The 22990-nt window shown below is 45.6% G+C and overlaps 1 protein-coding gene across 4 annotated transcripts in view; it reads right to left on the bottom strand.

Annotated features, from left to right (window-relative positions):
• Positions 1–5653: 5653 nt before the first annotated feature.
• The window catches only part of ADK (adenosine kinase), a 320703-nt gene continuing 303366 nt past the window's right edge, over positions 5654–22990 (bottom strand). For all 4 annotated transcript variants that reach the window (XM_082268425.1, XM_082268428.1, XM_082268426.1 and 1 more), the window contains exon 11: positions 5654–6818. In XM_082268425.1, the coding sequence (XP_082124551.1) occupies positions 6694–6818 (125 nt within the window). In that variant the 3' untranslated portion in view covers positions 5654–6693. The remainder of the gene's footprint in view (positions 6819–22990) is intronic.

Raw genomic sequence — 22990 nt, 5'->3', positions numbered from 1 at the left:
CTCCACGGGACGTCCGCCACCAGTCTGACCACGTCGGCGTACCAAGCTCGACGAGGCCAGTCCGGAGCTACCAGAATTACTGGAATTCCTTCCTCCTCTATCCTGCGAAGAAGTCTTGGCAGTAACGCGAGAGGAGGGAAGGCATACATTAGCTGGTATTGCCCCCACAGGGCGATCAGTGCGTCTGCGGTTTCTGCTAGAGGATCGCGGGAGCGAGCCCTGAATCTCTGAACTTTCCTGTTGAATCGTGATGCCAACAGATCCACATCCGGGGTGCCCCACCGTAGGCACAACTGGTGGAAAACGTCTGGATGGAGGGACCATTCCCCCTGATCCAGAGTCTGACGGCTGAGATAATCTGCCTGCCAATTCTCCACCCCCGGAATGAACACCGCAGAGATTGCTGGAACAAATCGTTCCGCCCAGCGAAGAATGCAAGCCACTTCTTTGGCTGCTCGGACACTCTTGGTGCCCCCCTGGTGATTGACATAAGCCACGGCCGTGGCATTGTCCGACTGGATCCGAACCGGGCTGCCCTGGAGCTGCTCGGTCCAGTGAATCAGACAAAGTCTGATCGCTCTCAGTTCCAATACATTTATCGGTAACCTGGATTCTTCCGGGGACCAAAGTCCCTGGACAGATAACTGACCGAGAATTCCTCCCCATCCGGATAGACTGGCATCCGTGGTCACTGTCGTCCAATATATTGGCAGAAATGACTTTCCCTGGCTGAGCATCGGAGACCGAAGCCACCAGACCAGAGACTCTCTGGTCTGTTTGCTCAATCGGATCTGATTGTCCAGGGATTCCGGATTCCGATTCCATCTGAGAAGAATCTCTTGCTGAAGAATTCGGGTATGGGACTGGGCAAATGGGACTGCTTCGAACGAAGCCACCATCAACCCCAGAACCCTCATGCAAGTTCGAAGAGAAGACCAGCTGTTGGATAGTAACAACTGGACTGCTGATTGAATCTTCCGGAGTTTCCCTACCGGAAGGAAAACTCTTGTCCTGACTGTGTCTAGAATTAGACCCAGATATTCGAGCCTCTGGGTGGGAACCAGAAATGACTTTTGCTGGTTCACCAGCCACCCGAATTCCTGTAAAGAAATCATAGTAATTTCTATGTTTTGTAGCAAGGTCTGAGGAGACTCTGCATGAAGCAGAAGATCGTCTAGGTAACCAAGGATCGATATGCCTCTTTGGCGCAGAAGTGCCAACATTGGGGCCAACACCTTCGTGAAGACCCGCGGAGCCGTGGCGAGACCGAAAGGTAACGCCACAAACTGATAGTGGTTCTCTTCTACGGAAAAGCGTAGAAACCGCTGATGTCCTGCGAAAATGGGAATGTGAAGATATGCGTCCTTGATGTCTATGGACGCTAGGACATCCCCTGGATGCAGGAAGGCTGCTACTGTGCGAATGGACTCCATTCTGAATCTTCTTATGTTGACAAAATAATTGAGTGCCCTTAAGTCCAGAATTGGACGCACTTTGCCCTCTTTCCTGGGTATTGTAAATAGGTTTGAATAAAACCCCTGAAAACGTTCTGTCCGAGGAACGTGGACTACCACTCCTTGTTGTAGTAAATCTGTGACTGCTCTCCGCAGATCTTCTAAACGATCCGGGGATAGTCGGATATTGGAAGGGAAGAATCGCGCCGGTGGGAGAGATCGAAACTCGATCTTGTACCCTGACCTTATGACTTCGCAAACCCATTTGTCCGGGATTCTGGAAAGCCATGGATCCGGGAACCGGCGAAGACGTCCCCCCACCCCAGTTATGGGTGGGGGCGCACCTTCAGGCTTTGGACGTTTTATCTTCAGGTCTGGAGGGGGCGGGCTTTTGCTTGCCCGACCAACGACCCCTGACGCCTCCTGCAGGAGTTTTGGAGGACTTAATTTTTTCACCCGCGGGACGAAAAAACCTCTTGTGAGCAGAAAAAGAAGGCGGTCGTCTTTGACGAGTTCCTTTACCTTTAAAATTTTGCGGTAAAAAGGTGCTCTTTCCACCCGTGAGATCCTTAATGATCTCATCTAAGTTGGCTCCAAATAGACGCTCTCCTAAAAAGGGGATATTAGCCAATGCTTTTTTGGAACCTTGGTCGGCTAACCAACCTTTTAGCCACAGTGTACGCCTGAGAACCACTGCTGAGACTGATGCTCGCGCCAATAATGGAGTGGCGTCTAACGCCGCATCACACACAAACTGTAACCCCTGTATCATTTGTTCCAACAAATCTGATACCGCCTGAGGGACCTCTGTAACCACTTGGTCCATTCAGTTACAGCCTGCGAAACCAGACCAATAGCTATTATAGGTCTGAAAGCTGATCCAATCAAGGAAAACATGGTGCGAGACATAGCTTCTATCTTGCGATCCACTGGATCTTTAAAAGACGGAGCGTCTTCTAGAGGAATAACCGTGGCTATATTCAATCTAGCAATTGGTGAATCCACCACAGGTGGTTCTGTCCATTTCTTAATGAGGGTTTCCTCAAACGGATAACGCCTGTTAATGCGTTTAGAAATAGTAAAAGTGCGTTTTGGCAGACGCCATTCTTCTTCGATTGGATTGCCAAAACATTTGGGCAATGGAAAAACCTTCGCCACTTTGATGCGTTTTTTAGTCCCAAAAGGGATTTCAGTTTCAGCTATTTCCGATGGAATACCCTGTAACCTTAAGGTTTCTTGAACAGATACAATGAGTGCGTTTACCAACGCTTCCTCTCGGGCTATGGCTGATGCCGAAACATCCTCCTCGCTGTCTGAAGAGACAGGACCCGAGACACCAATCCCAGATGAAGTACCTGCAACTGCAGAAATAGGCTCAGAGTCTGAATCCAAGGTTTCAGATAATAAGGGGTTAGGGGGGGGTCCCTTTCTTGCGCCCTGTCCCTACAAGCCACTTCCACCCGGGACACAAAAGTTTCCATAATAGCTGACAATGATTCAATTGTCAGTGGGGTGCTGGAGGATCCTGCAGACCCCTCGAGGGGATCCGGAGGAGATACATGAGTGGCAGGGTCCATGTTAATTCAGGAAACCTTTGCCAGCAAAAACAAAAAAACTTTTTCTTTTTTTTTTTGTGTGTCTCCCCCTAGCGCAATAGCGCCCCTCAGAGTACCTGCTTCTCGATCCCACAGAGAGAGAGAGGGACCCCCAAGGCTCACCAACCGATGCAGTGAAGTTTCCAACCAACTGCAGTCAGCGTCTGTCTTTTACAGACTGGAAGGAGCTGTTGCTTTTTCCCGGGTAGAAGGACGTGGCTCCGCCCCCTGTGTACGCCTTCCGGCGTTCCCAGCTCTCCACGAGGTAGCTGGGCTCACGAAACATGGCCGCCCCCATAGAAGAGACATAAGACTCCAAAAACATGGCGGCCGGCGTGACCTGAGGACATACATGCACTTGGTCTACGGCAAAATGGCGGCGGACCGCCGAAATCGTTTTCCCAGCACATCCACCTGCATCTCTGCTAAGAGGCGATATATGGATCTACAGGAGATACACTACAAATAAGGTAGGATTATACCTCCTATGTCTGCTGTAATGTTACAGTCTGCTGGGTAGAGTGTTAGCTCTCAAACCAAGTCCACTTCCCACAAACACATGCTGTATTACAAGGGGGACTATAAGTATCAGATATATACTGACCATATATGGAGGGGCCCATAATTCATACTGCCTCATAACGAGGAAAGAAAAAAAGGGAACGTTTACTCACCATACCGAACCGACAGGCACCCTCTCTTCACAATACCCTCTCCACCGGGGTGGGGGTTTGTGGACCACTCCGGACGCCTCGACTCTCTGGTTCCTGGCGTCCAAGCGAGACTTTTAACTCGCAAGGTCAGTCCCTCCATTGGGACTCTGTCACGGCCGACCCAGCGCGGAGCTCTGGTCTGCACGCGGACGTAGGCAGAAACCGGAGTGACCACTGGATCTCAACATCCAGCCCGTCGCCCGGCCCCGCATACTTACTTGAATGTGTCGCGGCCGACCAAGCGCAATGCCATGGTCTGCGCGCGCTCGTAGGCCGGCTGGGGTGACCACAAGTGTCGCCCAGTCCGGCATTTTTGCTTGAAGATCTCACAGGAAAAACACTGGAGAAAAACTACCTAAAAAATGTCTTTTTCTAAAGAAAAAAGTCTTGCCAGGACCAAAAGATCCCAGCAAGGAACTTGGGTCCTTACTCCTGACTAGACAGAAAAAAACTGATTCCCTGTAGCAGAGAGAGGGAGGATATACCCTCAGGGACTGCCCCTAAGGTGGAGCCAGAACGTTTTGTCTTTCTGCCTAGTCCTACTCCTGCGGAGACAACATAACCCAGCTCTTGAGAATCAAGAAGACTACGTCTGTCAATGAGCGATAGAGAAATCATAACGTGGCTTAACGCACGTTAAGCAACGTTATAGCAACATTATTCAGCTTTTAGCAGCGTCAGGCATTTTTAACGCTCTAACGCTGGTCCTCAGAACGCGCAGGTCGTGGGTTCTTGTTGCAGCTTAAAAACGCCTAGGCCACTTACAGCTCAAAAACGTCTGAGTGTGCATGAGGCCATAGAATAACATGGAGGGGCGTTTTTAGGCTGCAAAAAGAAAACGCCTGACGCTGCTTACAGCGGCGTTAAAAACGCCCCGTGTGCTTGGGGCCTAAATGTTTTATTTTGAAGGAGGCCCTTTGGTGCAGTTCTGGCAGGCAAAGTCCCCGATTCTTTTAATTATTATGCTGTTCATATGAAAAGTACATTAGATTGGATTAAACATAGCACAGAGAAAGGTTGGGTGGGACTAAAGCAGGTTTACTCTGCTCTGCCACTACAGCATGGCAATCAATATGGCAATCTTCCCCCTTGCCACCTGAGGTGACATCTCATCCCACCCGATAGGTAATAATTTATTGGTTCTGACCAAGGCAGGCTGCTTGATGAGGTGGCATCAGACTCCCACCCTAATGTCACCGATAACAGGAGCTCAGGAATTTCGACCAAGTGCGATGAATGCCAAGTTTAAGGCCTTTCTCCGGACTAATCAGTTAAGACTGTCATTTTCAGTTGGAGGACCATCCCTGAGATCAGTGCCGTGCTTTCCTCCCTATTAGACCTATGGCGAGCTATGCAAATATTGTACTTTGTAACGTTTATGTAATTAGGGAGACCCTCTGGTAGCTATCCTACTATTTGAGCAACACTGCTAAGCCATGGCCCAACTTGCAATGTCCGTTTCTAGCTCCCTGACCAATACAGAAATGGGAACGGGACTCTAGGAGTAAACCGAGGGACTGTGTCCTCTTCTTTACTCGCGGTTATTCCATATTCAGGAGATACCAAGAGGCCAGCTACAAATTAATGACACGCTGGTATAGGTCGCCCACCCTCCTACACAGGATTTATTTCCTGCAGTTTCACCCCTCTGTTGGCGTTGACATGATACTGATATTCTCTTGCACGTTTTTGGGTCGTATCCCAAGTTACGTCCCTTCTAGGAGGGAGTCCAACGTCTGACAAAAAATAGTTTTTTTTTTTTTAAACAAGAACTGTCCAGAGCCTTACCCAATACATAGTAATTTGTAGCTTTTTATAACACTCATGACAACTGAACAAACATACATTTTACCAAAAGAAAAAAAAAAAAAAAAAAGACGAACACCAAAAATAAAGAAGTCCATTTTGTTTTATTTTTCAGTATCAAACTACACATTGTATGAATGTACCACAGACAGACTGTGCTAATGTCACAAACTAGTAAAACGGGAGGGGAAAAAAAGGCTTTCCTCAATGTTACTAAACTGTGCATTGCTACCAAAAATCACTTCAGTAGGAAACCAACAAATGCATTTTGGTATCAACCCCCTCCATTGGCTATGTTTGGTTTAAAAATCACATTTTGGCATTTCCTGACAATTTTACATCTGAAGTCTGTACCCGATTTAAAAAAAAAAACAATCTGCACCATTATTAAATATAACAAAATATAGCTTACACAACAGTCTATAAGGGCACTGACAGAAGGCAATTTATTGCGCTCTGGAGAATGTAAATATTACTGGCTCTGCTGCATACGATCTTAATGGTTGCCCAGCAGAATAGAGGCATTTCTTCTAAGGACAAACTGTGAAAATGGTGTTCCTAAGATGCCATCTCCACAGCCTTGCATTCCAAAAAGACTACTGTAAGCCCTGTTGATCCCTTAAAAGAGGTCTAAAGAATCTGGGTCAGAACTGATACTCAAATAGCTTCTTCTCAAATTACAGATTTATGAACATATGTGCGTAAATATTTGAAGACCTATTCACACCATAATTTTCCAAATAATTTTTCTGCTAAAGGTTTTCTCTTCAACTAAAAGAATAGATAAATGTTGTAGGAGGCTGTACCTGATATTACATATAAGACTTAAGCAGCAATGTTGTCCAGACAGTGTGCATGATCAGATAATGACATTCCACCAACTGATAACTCAACTAATAAGCAAGTTAAGTTACTTTGAGTACACCTATTTAAACATTGCCCTCCCCAAATACTGGACAAATTTATTGGAGAAGAGGTAGAGAGATAAGTGGGGAGGGTATATACTATATTTGTGAAGCTGACAGGAGAACAGAGTACAGTTCCTTTTATATGCCTGTGTAGAGGGGAGGAGAAAGGAGGAACTAGGGACCTGCAGATCTCTTCTCACAGGCTTCATCCCTTTCATTATTTGAAGTCCGGTTTCTCTGGAAAAGTGCAGCCAGCTCGTCGGATAACCACATTAGCAGAATAATGACCAGCTCGGACACACTCTTCCAAAGGCTTGTCAGACACCAACTGAGAAAGAAAACCTGTAGAAAAAAAAAAAAACAAAAAAAAAACAAAAAACGACATGTTAAATACTTAGTGTACCTGCCACCATTCTATAAGCTAGGCACAAGGGGCCATATGAATCAGACTTCTAGACAAACATTAATCACAAATGAGTCGAATCAGTTGGTTCCCACACCAAACTTCTTTTGCCTGTTACAATGTATGCAGATCTAGGAGTTCAAAAGTGGGAGAGTAATAGTGACAAACTGATACGGATATAGCATTCCACAATTACCATAAGGAGCCATTTCCTCTAACAGGTATTAAAAGTCATGCAAATGCTAACAGCCTCTATTCTTCTATGAAGCTTGTTCTGTCTTGGAGTTTCTCTTGCTATGTCAACTACTGTTCTCTTGTTCTGACATAAACCTTCAAACTAAATAAGGTTGTGAATCTAAGACCATTACCTTTCTGTCCCTTAACCCTTTTGTGATCTGAGGTTTTTGAAGCCTAAATGGCCAGACTAAATTTAGCTGTATCAGTATGAGTCAGTTAACTTGTGAATTAACTGAGTAATTTGTCTGACATTGGGCTTGAGAACTAAGAACTAACTGTTGCACATTCCAAATTATCTGATGCACGGTTAATTAACATTCTCATAAGTGGTATTTTACATTTAGACTTAGGCTGGGTTCACACTTATGTAAATTGGATGTGGGTTTCCCCGCATCCAATTTGCATGACAGGAGTGTGAGAACGGCTTTCAATGGAGCGGATTCACACATCTCCAGGGCGGCCGTGGAGCACACTGCAGACAGGTCATTTTGCGCCTTTGGCTCAGTTTCAGGTCCAAATTCAGGCAAAAGTTTGGCCCCCGATTTGCCCCTGAAACGGTGAACAGGGACGCACCGGACCCCTTGCTGGGAGCCGCTTTGCAAATAGTATGAACCTAGCCTTTATGTAGAACTAGAGATGTACTAAAATTTGGTGTTCTCGGCATTTGTCCGATAAGAGAAAAAAGGTGCCGATAATGGCACTGAGAACGCATGCGATTTTGCTGCAAATTTGCCACGATTTTAACGCAAATTTGCGCTTATTTTACTGTGCTCATGGTGTGTTTTAAATAGGTCATGTGACTAAAATAAAACACATAAAAAATGTAACACGGTTGCGTTAATGATGCATCCTTGCTGCATTTTCAATGCATTTCAACGGGGAGGTGTGTTTTTTGTGCCTTTTTTTAACTAACCAAAAATACAGCAAGCGGGATTTTTACCACCACAATGGAAGCACAGCGGACCAGTGTGAAGACATACATAGAATTTAATGGGACACATTTTTCTTGAGCTTTTCTTGCTCTAAAGATGCCAATAATGGCCGACGATAAATTTCGAATTCATTTAAAAATAACTAAAAAGTCGAAAATGCAATTATATATATATATATATATATATATATATATATATATATATATATATATTTTTTTTTTTTTTTTAAATAATTTTCGGTTTCGGCCAAGTGCATCCTGCATTTTCGGTTTCAGCACCAATATTTTCATTCGGTGCACCACTATGAATAACTAAAGGCAATTTTTTTTATTGTTTTGGATGGAATGGAGAAGGATTAGAACGCCTGTCAGTTGTTATTGTTATTCACCATCTCGATTTGTCCTGTTTATCATTATCATTGAAAGTGAAAGTAAAAGAAAAGGCCAAATTTTGGGTTGTCCCTAGAAAAGAGGGGAAATCTTTCAATGAGGACACTAGTTCAGGTGACCTGGGGTAGCCCAAGAATTTCTTTAATATGCAGGGATATCCACTCACTTCTTTTGTAACAAGGAAGTGAAGCAAAATCCCTGAATTGGGACACAGGTGGCAAAGAAAAAAAAAAATTTTCAGGCGTTTTGTAGTTCTGCCTACAGTTCTACTTTAAAAGTCATATGCTGTCACAAAGAAGTTAAAGGTAATCTTATAGACTGGGGTAAATGTCATTTTTTTTAAACAGATATTGTATAAAAATGTATATCCATTTTTAATGTGTATACAACCTTTGTTTTGCAAACATTCACTACATGAAGTATTCTAGAGCACTAGGCTCACCCAGAGCTGCACAGTGGGAAGAGACAAGAGGGGGGAGGAGTCACTGCTCTGGCTCACTCACTGTGTATAATTTTCACCAAGAGAGACCAAGTTATGTAGAAAGCCTTTGACAACTGTAGGTAAGGTAAAACCTGAAACAAGCAAAAAGAGCTTAAAGTCTAAGTTTAATGTGCATGAAGCGGGATTCCGTAGGTATCTTCATTACAAGGCTGCCATGTCCCCTTCCTGCTGCTGAAATTCTGCTGCTGTGGGGATTGAAAGCTTTGGGTCTCCAGACTCAGCTGCACTAAAGACACTTAAAGATGTGTTTCCCTCCTGCCCTCTCCTCAACTGAGAAAAGTTATTTCACTGCCTCTAACACTATATGTAAATGAAGTAGAGAATCCTGTTACTGATCACTCTGCCCAATTCACACATCATATTACAGACAGTGTAATCAGTTAAATAACTTTTCTCAATGTAGGTGGGGGTAGGAGGGAACACGTTCCATCGGATAATCTTTAGTGCAGCTAAGCCAAGAGACCCAAAGATGTTCACTCCCACAGCGCATAAAGTTTAGAAGCAGCACATGGCAGCCCTGCAGTGAATCTTTGTACAGAATCCAGCAGCGTGGACATCATTACAGGTAAAGTACCTAAAACTGTACAGAAAATAAAAATGTTTGGCTAAATGTCAGCTTTAAGCGTTTAGATTTGCTTTAACCACTTGCCGACCGCCGCACGACTATCTACGTCGGCGGTCAGCCCCTCACAGGCAAACTAACGTAGGGTTACGTTGCTTGCTTGTGAGGGTCTAGGGAGCGAGCGCGCACCGCCGGAGGCGCGCTCCCGCGTGGTCACGGACCCCCCCGCGCGTGTGACCAGCGGACCCGATGTCCGCCGGCCACTCGGCGATCGGCGGGGGAGAGGGAGAATGTCAGGCAGCTTGTGTAAACAAGCGACCTGTCATTCTCCTCGCTGTAAAGACACTGATCACATGGATCTACTATTTAGATCCGTTGATCAGTGTCCTTACAGCTCAAGCCACAGCCAATCACAGTAGAAAGCACGCCCCTAGGGACACACACAGCCCCTCCCTCCCAAATAAAGTTAACCCCTTCACTACCAGTGTATTTTTACAGTAACAGTGCATATATATAGCACTGATTACTGTAGAAATGTCACTGGTAACCCCATAAGTGACAAAAATGTCAGTCAAGGGTCTGATCTGTCCGCCCCAATGTCGCAGTACCGCAAAAAAAAAAAAATCGCAGATCGCCGCCATTACGCGTTAAAAAAAAAAAAAAAAATCTTTCCCTTTGTTAGTAAACGCGATAACTTTTGCGCAAACCAATCAAAATACGCTTTTTGCGATTTTTTTTACCAAACATAGGTAGCATAAAACAAATTGGCCGAAAATGTTAAATTTTGATTTTTACATTTTTTTTGGGGGAATTTCATATAAAAAAATGTGAAAGATATTGCTATTTTTGCAAAATTGACGCTCTTTTTTTGTTTATAGCGCGTGATCAAAAAATCGCACAGGTGATCAAATACCACCAAAAGAAAGCTCTGTTTGTGGGAAAAAAAGGACGCCAAATTCGTTTAGATACAGCGTCGCACGACCGCGCAATTGTCCGTTAAAGTCACGCAGTGCCGAATCGCAAAATACCCCCTGGTCGGAATGGGGGTAAAATCTGCCGGGGCTTAAGTGGTTAAAGCAGGGTGTCCTGACTAGCTTTACTGGCTTGGGGTTGTGTGTTGCTACCATAGTTTAAAAAAATGGTATGTAGAAACCAACAGAGGACCAGAATAAAGTATGTATATTAATTCCTTGCATCACTATTACATACAGTGCCTTGCGAAAGTATTCGGCCCCCTTGAACTTTGCGACCTTTTGTCACATTTCAGGCTTCAAACAAAGATATAAAACTAATTTTTTGTGAAGAAACAACAAGTGGGACACAATCATGAAGTGGAACGAAATTTATTGGATATTTCAAACTTTTTTAACAAATCAAAAACGGAAAAATTGGGTGTGCAAAATTATTCAGCCCCCTTAAGTTAATATTTTGTAGTGCCACCTATTGCTGCAATTACAGCTGTAAGTCGCTTGGGGTATGTCTCTATCAGTTTTGCACATCGAGAGACTGAAATTTTTGCCCATTCCTCCTTGCAAAACAGCACGAGCTCAGTGAGGTTGGATGGAGAGCGTTTGTGAACAGCAGTTTTCAGTTCTTTCTACAGATTCTCGATTGGATTCAGGTTTGGACTTTGACTTGGCCATTTTAACACCTGGATATGTTTATTTGTGAACCATTCCATTGTAGATTTTGCTTTATATTTTGGATCATTATCTTGTTGGAAGACAAATCTCCGTCCCAGTCTCAGGTCTTTTGCAGACTCCATCAGGTTTTCTTCCAGAATTGTCCTGTATTTGGCTCCATCCATCTTCCCATCAATTTTAACCATCTTCCCTGTCCCTGCTGAAGAAAAGCAGGCCCAGACCATGATGCTGCCACCACCATGTTTGACAGTGGGGATGGTGTGTTCAGGGTGATGAGCTGTGTTGCATTGTTGCCAAAAAGTTAGATTTTGGTTTTATCTGACCAGAGCACCTTCTTCCACGTTTGGTGTGTCTCCCAGGTGGCTTGTGGAAAACTTTAAACACTTTTTATGGATATCTTTAAGAAATGGCTTTCTTCTTGCCACTCTTCCATAAAGGCCAGATTTGTGCAGTATACGACTGATTGTTGTCCTATGGACAGAGTCTCCCACCTCAGCTGCAGATCTCTGCAGTTCATCCAGAGTGATCATGGGCCACTTGGCTGCATCTCTGATCAGTCTAAACCTTCAAGAGGGACGGCCAGGTCTTCGTAGATTTGCAGTGGTCCGATACTCCTTCCATTTCAATATTATCGCTTGCACAGTGCTCCTTCGGAAGTTTAAAGCTTGGGAAATCTTTTTGTATCCAAATCCGGCTTTAAACTTCTCCACAACAGTATCTCGGACCTGCCTGGTGTGTTCCTTGTTCTTAATGATGCTCTCTGCACTTTAAATGGACCTCTGAGACTATCACAGTGCAGGTGCATTTATACGGAGTCTTGATTACACACAGGTGGATTCTATTTAACATCATTAGTCATTTAGGTCAACATTGGATCATTCAGAGATCCTCATTGAACTTCTGGAGAGATCCTGCACTGTAAGTAAAGTGGCTGAATAATTTTGCCCGCCCAATTTTTCTGTTTTTTTGTTAAAGTTTGAAATATCCAATACATTTCGTTCCACTTCATGATTGTGTCCCACTTGTTGATTCTTCACAAAAAATTACAGTTTTAGATCTTTATGTTTGAAGCCTGAAATGTGGCAAAAGGTCGCAAATTTCAAGGGGGCTGAATACTTTCGCAAGGCACTGTACGTCTTCTTTATATAAAAAAAATAACATACATAATGACCGCATGTTTACCAGCTTGTTCAGTTCTCATTTAATTACATGTGCAAACAAAGATACAGCAAAGCTATCATTACAAAAGCACCACACTGCATAACATGATAAAATAATGAATCTGAACCTGGATTACCAGTGTGCTACAACCATACATGACATTTTTAAAATCTTCAATGCTTGCTTTTTCTACCAAGTGTTGGAATGAAAATTTTTATGCTTTTCATGCACTTGTATCCACTGTAGTTTAGCTCCCAGCAGAGAGGAGGCAGGTGATTTGTCTGTTGTGTCGGTTGGTAAATAAATAGTTTAGCAAGTAATGGCAAGAGATTAGTGCAGCAAATGCACTACATTCAAATTATTATTGAGGGTTAACAGCAGGAATTCCTAGAATGCCAAGAAATTTATATAAACTATGGGTCTGGTATATGTGACCAAGCGTGTAACCTGCTATTGTTGATATATGATTCAGTTTGTGTTATCATATACATCAGGGACATAAGATCACAAGACCATACACTCCTGGAACCCAACACGTGGCCAGCAGTGCTTCGCTCATCAACTGAGGTCAGCAACACTGCAGGCTGCACAGTAAGTGGCAGCAGCTTTTGACCACGAACCTTCTGTCAATGAAGCCAAAGTAAGCCGAGGAGCCAAAAAGTATCTGCTTCGGCTACAGAGCGCTTGATAAGAGCACCATATGCAAATTAAAAAACAAAGATTGGTGCAAGTAAACAGTAGATCCTGCTCCTAATTAACAAAAGCGAAGCAAATCTTTTTGTTATTTGGGAGTGATTTGCTGTTTTCTCTCCTTAGACTGCCCCAGACTGGGCGAGAGCTGGAGGCGCTTGCTTTGGCTCCCTTTGCCTGCCCTCTTGCCCAAATGAAAATGATAGAAAGGGCGACAACTTTTAATCCTTTTGCCGGCATTAAGAGCCTATGGCAGGAAAAAAAAAGGAATTTTACTAACCTATAAATGTCATATCTGAGTACAGAACAGGCCACTGGCAGAATATTCATGGACCCTGTATTATACTGCTACCCTCAGGTGATGGACAAAAAGCATTTCTAGGTATGTCCCTTAAGCATACCCCTATAACCCCACTCTACCTCCTGAATCCTTAGTTTTTTTTAGTAAGCAAGGCAGATTTTCAGAATAGAGAGGAGGGTGTTCTGTGTCCTATACTGAACACAAAAAGAAGAAATTTACAGGTAAGTAAAAAGTGGATTTTTGTAAAATCTTACTGTAAAATCCTTTTCTCTTAAGCTCATTGACAGACGCAGTCCTCTTGATTAGTATCAAATCGGGTTATACTGCCCTCTACAGGAGTAGGACACTAGGCAGAAGGAAAACGTTCTGGCCACACCTTAGGGGCAGTCCCAGAGGGTATATCCTCTCTCTCCCTGCTACAGGATGTCAGTTATGTCACAAAGCAGTGTCAGAATTTAACCCAACTCAAAAGTAGAGGGTCGGGTACTGCGTCTGTCAATGAGCTTAAGAGGAAAGGATTTTACGGTAAGATTTTACAAAAATCCATTTTTCTCTGTCGCTCATTGACATATGCAGTCCTCTTGATTAATATCAAATCGGAAAGTCCCAAAGCAGTGCCACAAATGAGGGGTGGGATAACAGAAATCAAAATTTAAATCCAGAAGGCCCAACCGGTGCCAACTAGAAGTCTTAAAGGCTCATCAAACCAAAAGGATGAGACTCAACTGAAAATCCAACAGAAAAAAACCCTTGAGGTAGACCAACGGTCTCCTCAAATTGCGGCCTGCAGAACCTTGCGGCCAAAAGAGGCATCCGCCGATGCCATCACATCAACTTTATAAAAGTTTGTAAAGGTATGAACCGACGACCAGGTAGCCGCTTTGCAAACCTGGACCACTGACGCCTGATGGCGGAAGGCCCAGGAAGCACTAAGCGCCCGAGTGGAGTGCGCCTTAACAGGGAACGGAGGATTCCGACCCTTAATAGAATAAGCCTGTACCACCGTCTGTCTGATCCATTTGGAGATAGTCGCGGCAGATGCAGGCAACCCCTTTTTGGGGCCATCCGTGATCACAAAAAGTGAATCCGTTTTACGAAACGAGTCCGTAGTTTTCAGGTATACACTGATTGCCCGAACCACATCCAAGGAATGTAACGCAAACTCCTGAGGATGACTGGGCTTAGGACATAGGGAAAGCAATACAATGTCTTCATTCAGATGAAACTCTGAAACCACCTTAGGAAGGAAGGATGGATTCGGATGAAGAACTACCTTATCCCTATGAACCACCAGATATGGGGAACGACAGGATAATGCGGCCAGTTCTGACACCCTGCGTGCAGAAGTAATGGCCACCAAGAAGGCCACCTTCTGGGATAACGTAAGCAAGGGAATCTCCCTGATATTTTCAAAGGGAGGTTTCTGAAGAACCGACAACACCAAATTAAGATCCCAGGGCGGTAAGGGCGCGCGCACTGGCGGAGCCAAGTGCCGCACCCCCTAAATGAAATTCCGCACCGAGGAATGGGTAGCCAAAGGTTTCTGAAAGAAAATTGCCAACGCTGAAACCTGACCCTTGACAGTACTCAAGGCCAGCTTCTGCTCAACACCCTGTTGTAGAAAAGCCAAGATTCGGGTCACCGAATAGGCACGTGGAGGGAATCCAAAGGATTCACACCACGCAATATAAGACCTCCATGTGCGATGATAGACTTTTCTAGAAGTCGCTTTCCTTGCTTTAAAGTAGGAATAACTGAAGTTGACAATCCCTTGTCCTTCAGCACCTGAGTCTCAATAGCCAGGCCGTTAAAGCCAGCGATTGTAAAGCAGGATGGAAGATCTGTCCCCGAGACCGCAGATCCTCCCTGAGAGGAAGTCTCCAAGGAGCGTCCGCCACCAGCCTGACTAAGTCGGCGTACTCGGGTCGACAAGGTCAGTCTGGAGCTACCAGGATAACTGGAATTCCCTCCACCTCTATCCTGCGAAGAAGCTTCAGCAGCAACTTGAGAGGAAGGAAGACATACAGTAGCTGATACTGTCCCCACGGGGCGACCAGCGCGTCTGCTGCGTTCGTTCGAGGATCTCGGGAGCAGGCTACAAACCTCTGCTCCTTCCTGTTGAGCCGAGCTGCCAACAGATCCACCTCCAGGGTGCCCCAATGAAGGCACCGCTGGTGAAATATCTCTGGATGAAGAGGCCATACCCCTTGATCCAGAATCTGACAGCTGACATCATCTGTCTGCTGATCTTCCATCCCCGGGTTGAATACCATGGGGAGAGCCGGAACAAACCGGTCCTGCCCAATGAAGAATGCTGGCCGCTAGGGCACCCTTGGTGCCCCCTTGGTGATTGACATAAGCCATGGCCGTGGCTTTGTCCGACTGAATCCACACCGGGTAGCCCTGGAGCTGCTCGGTCCAGTAAATCAGACAAAGTCTGATCTCTCTCAGTTCCAATACATTTATCGGTAACCTGGATTCTGTCGGAAGAAATTACTTCCCCTGGCTGAGTATCGGAGACCGAAGCCACCAGACCAGAGACTCCCTGGTCCACTCGCTCAACCGGATCCGATTGTCCAGAGAATCGGGATTCCGATTCCATTAGAAAAGAATCTCCTTTTGGGGAATTCGGGTATGCGACTGGGCATACGGTACTGCCTCTAAGAAGACCACCATCAGTCCCAGGACCAGATAGTTCAATCTCCTGGTGGGAACTAGGAACGATCTTTTGAAACAGTGAAGAAAACGTTCTGCTCAAGGAGCGGGAACTGCCGCTTCCTGTTGCATCAAGTCCATTACTGCTCCCTGCAAAGCTTTTAAGCGATCCGGGGATAGTCGAATGTTGGAAGGGAAGAATCGCACCGGTAGAAGTGATCGAAACTCGATCTTGTATCCCGACCGTATGACCTCGCGAACCCCTTTGTCCGGGATTCTGGAAAGCCATGGATCCGGAAACCGGTGAAGACGTCCCCCCCACCCCAGAGATGGGTGGGGGCGCACCTTCAGGCTGTCTTATCTTCAGGTTTGGCTGAGTCGGGTTTTTGTTTACCCGACCAGCGCCCTCTGAAGCCCCCCGAAGGGGCTTTGGAGGACTTCCCCTTATCGCCCGCCCCAGCGGAACGAACAAACTTCTTATGAGCGGAAAAGGAAGGTCCTCGCCTGTTACGAGGTCCTTTACCTTTAGCAGTCTGTGGTAAAAAAGTGCTCTTACCCCCAGTGAGATCCTTTATAATCTCATCCAAGGTGGCCCCAAACAGGCGATCCCCCTGAAAAGGAAGATTAGCCAAAGTCTTTTTGGAACCCTGATCCGCCGACCAGCACTTTAACCACAACACACGTCTGAGGACCACTGCTGAAACAGATGCACGCCCTAGCAAGGGAGTGGCGTCCAGAGCGGCGTCACAGATGAACTGTAGCCCTTGGATAATCTGCTCCAGCAAATCTGATACTGCCGGGGGGATGCTTCTCCCCTTTATGTCCCGGCGTAACAATTTGGTACATTCTGTCAATGTTTGTGAAACTAAACCAATGGCAATCACTGGCCTAAATGTTGACCCCATCAGGGAAAAAATGGAGCGGGATTCCGCTTCCACTTTTCGATCCACCGGATCCCTAAAGGACGGAGCGTAACGGGATAACAGTGGCTTTATTTAGTCTAGAAATTGGTGGGTCCACCACTAGTGGTACTGTCCATCTTTTAAGGACGGATTCCTCAAACGGATAGCGCCTAGCAATGCGTTTGGAAATAGCAGGGGTTCGTTTTGGACGATCCCATTCTTCTTAAATTAGATTACCAAAACATTTGGGCAAGGGAAAAACCTTCGCCATTTTGGTAGGCTTGCTGGTACCAAAGGGAATTTCAGTGTCAGCTACCTCTGCCGGTGTAACCTCAAGACTTAAGGTTTCTCGGACAGACATGACTAGTGCGTCCACCAACGCTTCTTCTTGTGCTATGGCGGAGGCAGAAACGTCCTCCTCACTGTCTGAGGAGACCGTACCTGAGACAGCAGCCCCAGAAGAGGGACCTGCAGCTGCAGTGACCAGCTCAGAATCCGTATCTGAAGTGTCAGATGAAATAGGGGTAGGCGGGGGCCGCTTCCTTGACCTCCGTCCCTTACAGGCCACCTCCACCCGGGATACCAAAGACTCCAAAACTGCTGATAATGCATCAATCACAAGTGGGGTACTGGAGGGTCCTGCGGCCACCTCGAGGGGATCAGGTGGGGATACATGTGTGGCAGGGTCCATGATATTCAAGACACTTGCCAGGAAACAAAAAAAATAATTGCAAAGAAAAAAGAAACTTTTTTTTGTAGTCCCCCAGCGCAACAGCGCCCCTCAGTGTTACCTGCTTGGACCCCACAGAGAGAGAGAGAGAGAGAGAGAGAGAGAGAGACCCAAGGCTCACCACCAGATGCACAGAAGTTTCTATCAACCTGTTCCCAGCACTGTGTTACAGACAGGAAGTCTTTGGCTCGTATTCCCGGGTAAAGGAGGCGGCTCCGCCCCTTTACACGCCTTCCGGCGCCTCCCATACTACTCCTCGAGGTGTTTGGTCATCTCCAAAATGGCCGCCCCCATGCTGGAGACACGAGGCTACGCCAAGATGGCGGCCCCGCGCGACCTGCGGGAAAATGGCGGCGGCCTGTGGAAAGATAGCAGCGGCCTGCTGGAGGTGTACGGCCTGCGGGAGGATGGCGGCCTGCGGGAGGATGGCGGCCTGCGGGAGGCGGTAGTCCAGGCACAGGCATCGGCCTGTATTGCACCTTATGTATCAGGTAAGATGCCATCACCCTCTTACATGGCCATCCTAACAGTAATGCCAGCCACTGACTTCAGTCATGGTCCCTTACAGTGCCCCTCATACAGTGACTTCCGATTGTCAGCTCCCAAACCAAGCCTTCTGGTTCCTATTCACTCAATCACCCTCAAGAGGGGGATCTGTGACACCTGTTATAGGATTGAGGGGGGATCCAGGATTATAAAGGTCCGGTCATCCCAGGGAGGGGCCCGCGTCCACCCACAAACCGGACAGGGGGAGAGGGGGAACATTTTACTCACCATACCGGAACAGGCGGGCGCCAACTCCTGACAGAACCCCTCTCCACCGAGGTGGAGGGGCTGTCGACCAATACGGACACCGTGACTCAGTTTCCAACTGGTCGTCGACGTCCAGGCGAGACATTTAACTCGCAGGGTCAGTCCCCGTCCAGTGGGACTATGTCGCGGCCGACCCAGCGCGGAGCTAGGGCCTGCACGCGCTGGTAGGCTGACTGGGGTTTCCACTGGATCTCAACATCCAGCCCGTCGCCCAGTTTCAGCATACTTGCTTGAAGATCTCACAGGAACAACTGGAGAAAAAAGCTGCCTTAAAAAAATTTTTCAAAAAAATCTTGCCAGGACCAAAGATCCCAGCAAGGAACTTAGGTCCTTACTCCTAACTAGACAGAAAAAAACTGACATCCTGTAGCAGGGAGAGAGAGGATATACCCTCTGGGACTGCCCCTAAGGTGTGGCCAGAACGCTTTCCTTCTGCCTAGTGTCCTACTCCTGTAGAGGGCAGTATAACCCGATTTGATATTAATCAAGAGGACTGCGTCTGTCAATGAGCGACAGAGAAACATTTATTTGGTTTTAATCTCACAGTACAGGATACAGGCTGAATATTCATAGAACCTGGTACATCCAAGAAATTCATCAGAGGGTTGGGCAATAACAAGGCTAACAGAAAAGTGTCAACAGGCCCAACAAATCAGACAAGCAAGGGTCAAAGGCTCAACTCAGCATGCAGTAAAAAAAAATTGCAGCAAGGTGGGAATGACCTATACCTCTCTCCTTCAAGACCTAGGTGTCAACAGCCATGCTGTTAAAGCCAGTAACTGAGAAGGATGGAAAGGGGGGGGGGGGGGGGGCTTTGAGGCAGCAGGTCTGGCCTGTTCAGAAGAGGCCTGGGGTTGTCTCCCAGATGTTTGAGTATGTCTATGTACTAGGTTCTTCTGGCCAGTTTTGTGCCATTACTTACTTACTACTTCCTCTTCTATTTTGTGAAGCAGTTTAGGAAGAATCTGCACGGGAGAGAAGGCAGATCCTTAAAAGGGAAGGAAAGGGAATTATCAGGGTATCTGATCCCAGTGTTAGAGGATCCTTGGTTCTGACCACGAACAGGGGTAACTTGTTAAACCTGGAAGCTAGGATGTCCCCAATTTTGGACATACAGTGCCTTGCAAAAGTATTCACCCCCTGACATTTTTTTGTTTTGTTGCCTCACAACCTGGAGCATGGATTGTTTGAGGATTTGCATCATTTAATTTACAGAACATGCTCACAACTTTGAAGAGGATTTTTCTTTTTTTATTGTGAAGCAAACAAGAAATAGGTAAAAATAACAGAAAAGGTCGATGTGCATAACAATTCACACCCTTAAAGTCAATACTTTGTAGAGCCACCTTTTGTGGCAATCACAGGTCCAAGTCACTTTGGATAAGTCTCTGAGCTTGCCACATCTTACCACTGGGATTTTTGCCCATTCATCCTTGCAAAACTGCTCTAGCTCCTTCAAGTTGGATGGTTTGCACTTGTGAACAGCAATCTTTAAGTGTGAACACAGATTTTCTTTTGGATTGAGGTCTGGGCTTTGACTAGGACATTACAACACATTTACATGTTTCCCTTAAACCACTCAAGCGTTGATTTAGCAGTGTGTTTAGGGTCATTGTCCTGCTGGAAGGTGAACCTCCGTTCTAGCCTCAAATCAAGCACAGAGTGGTACAGGTTTTGCTCAAGAATATCCCTATATCTAGCACCATCCATCTTTCCCTCAACTCGGACCAGTTTCCCAGTCCCGGCTGCTGAAAAATATCCCCACAGCATGCTGCTGTCACCACCATGTTTCATTGTGAGGATGGTGTTCTTTAGGTGATATGATGTGTTGGGTTTGCGCCAGACATAGCGTTTCCTTTGATGGCCAAAAAGTTAAATTTTAGTTTCATCGGACCAGAGCATCTTCCTCCATACATTTTGGGAGTCTCCGACATGCCTTTTCACAAACTCAAAACGTGCCATTTTTTTTGCTGAAAGTAATGCCTTTCTTCTGGCCCATCTGCCATAAAGCCCAAATCTATGAAGCGTACGGCTTATTGTCCTCATATGTAGGGATACTCCAGTCTCTGCTGTGGAACTCCTCTAGGGTTACCTTAGGTCTCTGTGCTGCCTCTCTGATTAATGCCCTCCTTGCCTGGTCCGTGGGTTTTGGTGGGTGGCTGTCTCTTGGCAGGTTTGCTGTTGTGCCATGTTTCCATTTGGTTATGATAGATTTGATGGTGCTCCTGGGGATAATCAAAGATTAGGATATTTTTTTATAACCTAACCCTGACTTGTACTTCACAACATTGTCCCTTACTTGTTTGGAGAGTTCCTTGGTCTTCATGGCAGTGTTTGGTTAGTGGTACCTCTTGCTTACGTGTTGCAGCCTCTGGGGCCTTTCAAAAAAGGTGTGTATATGTAATGACAGATCATGTGACACTTAGGTTGCACACAAGTGGACATCATTTCACCAATTATGTGACTTCTGAAGGTATTTGGTTGCACAAGAGCTTTTTATGGGCTTCATAACAAAGGGGGTGACTACATATGCACATGCCAATTTTCTGTTTTCTATTTCTAAAAAAATAGTTTTATGTATATATTTTTCTCATTTCACTTCACCAACTATTGTGTTCTGATCCATCACATAAAATTCAGATTAACAAAACATTGAACTTAAGGCTGTAATGTAACAAAATAGGTAAAAAAGTCAAGAGGGGTTAATACTTTTGCAAGGCAGGATGAAGGGACTATTCCCCCTGGTCCGGTCGGTGACGACTGAGGAAATTTTCCAACTGTCTACTCTCAGAAAGAAAAAACAGAAGACTATTTTAACTCAACAGCAGGGATGGTTTTCCACCAGAACACACAGATGAGTGCTGCAGTCAGTGTTTCAGCATAACCGTTAAACAGAAGCTGGGCGCTACACCAGTTTGTTAAACAGAGGAAGTTACACAGTGAACTGATTTAGCATGTTCATGTGTACCAGACTTTACTTCTTTAAGGCTGTTTAAGGCATTGTCAGATTGCACCTTGACTGGGTTTCCCTGAAGGGAGTCCAGTGATGCAAGTTCATAGTTGCTGATAGGGAGCTTTGTTTCCCTTTGGTCTGCAGGTTCACTGAATTGAGAGAAACTGGAACCTTCTCCCCAGCCTGAGGCGCTTGTATTTTATTCTACATGTGATGACTTTTCAATTTCCAAGCCTCAATTGGAAACTCCCTCCCATTGGTGGTCCGTCCCTTTGTACACTCCCACCTACGGATTACGTCAATATAAACTCTGGCTCTCAGTAGTCTCCGCATCAACACTTGAAAAAAGAACGCGCATACTCTCTGGGAGCTTGGTGCATGCTCCGAAACGTGTCGTGTGATTTCCTTTGACCTTGGTGACGTCACGCGGCAGACGCTGCGTTCCATCCTGACACGCGGAGATCAGCCGGATCCGGAAGACAGCAGCCGGCTTGTACTGTCCTCCGCTTCCATCTACCGGCCTTGAACATCTTTTCTCCCGGATTCAGGACTCTGGATTCTACGATCACCTCATGACCTCAGATCGAGCCTACTTACTATTGTTCTATGTGAGTTGTTAGATCTTGTGTGCCTATTAAAATAAAAACTTACTGCACTTAGAGGCGCTTCGCCTTTTTTGTCTTTTTCAATTGGAAACTCATCAAGCTAGGAGTTCTCTGCTTGACTTGAGAGAATCACAGGAAAAATAAAAATCGGGAGAAGGATTGTGTTTGTTCCAGGCCAAAAGAACCTCTTGGAGAATCACATTGAGGGATGTCTTTTTGATCGTAAAGCGGAGTTCCGCCCCCCACCCCCATGAAAAAATTAAAAACTTTTGGGTGGAACTCCGCTTTAAGGTCTGTGCATGCGATCTTAGGGAGGAAAGTTTTTTTGGACACAAAGGAACACTTTTGCCTGGGCCATGTCCAGATCAAGTCATAAGTATTCTATACATATGGAGGTTTGAATGGCAGACTTTTAAAAATTGACTATCCACCAAAATAATCTTTAGAATCTGGATAGTCCTTTGGAAATTTGCAGATCGTCTTGCGGTAGACTCCTTCAGAAGAAAGTTGTCTAGATGACTCAGTGCATCCAGGTCACAGGTTAAGAGGGAGAGTAAAAGGTCCACCTTGGTGAAGACTCTGGGGGCATAGGATAAGCCAAATGCAAGTGTGACAAATTGGAAGCGCTTGTCTCCTACTACAAGAAAGAGCTGATAAGGAGGGTAAATGTGAATATGTAGGTAGACATATTGAATGTTTACCAATGCCAATTTTTTGCCTTTTCTCAGAGGCAATAACTGACTTTTGTGAATACCGTTAGGGATTTTAGGTCAGAATAGGACTAAACTCCACTGTTTTGTTACCGTGAACAGGTCTGAATAGCTTCCTTTGCTGTAGTTCTCTAGAGGGACCGGCGTAACCACTCCCTGAGACAAAAGATGGTTTAGGGCGGTCTGCACACTTGACAGTCTTTGGGCAGATTTTTGCTGGGGTGATAGCAAAAAAAAAAAATGGTGGGGGTTTGTGTTTTAAAATATTTTGCACCCTTATAAAACCACCGACTGAGCCCATAGGCTTGGGACGTCTAACTCAGAGG

This window comes from Pelophylax lessonae, assembly GCF_965119305.1.
Source record: "Pelophylax lessonae genome assembly, chromosome: 9".
Lineage (NCBI taxonomy): Eukaryota > Metazoa > Chordata > Amphibia > Anura > Ranidae > Pelophylax > Pelophylax lessonae.
Note: the sequence above shows the minus strand (reverse complement) of the source record. Positions and strands in the feature narration are given on the sequence as shown.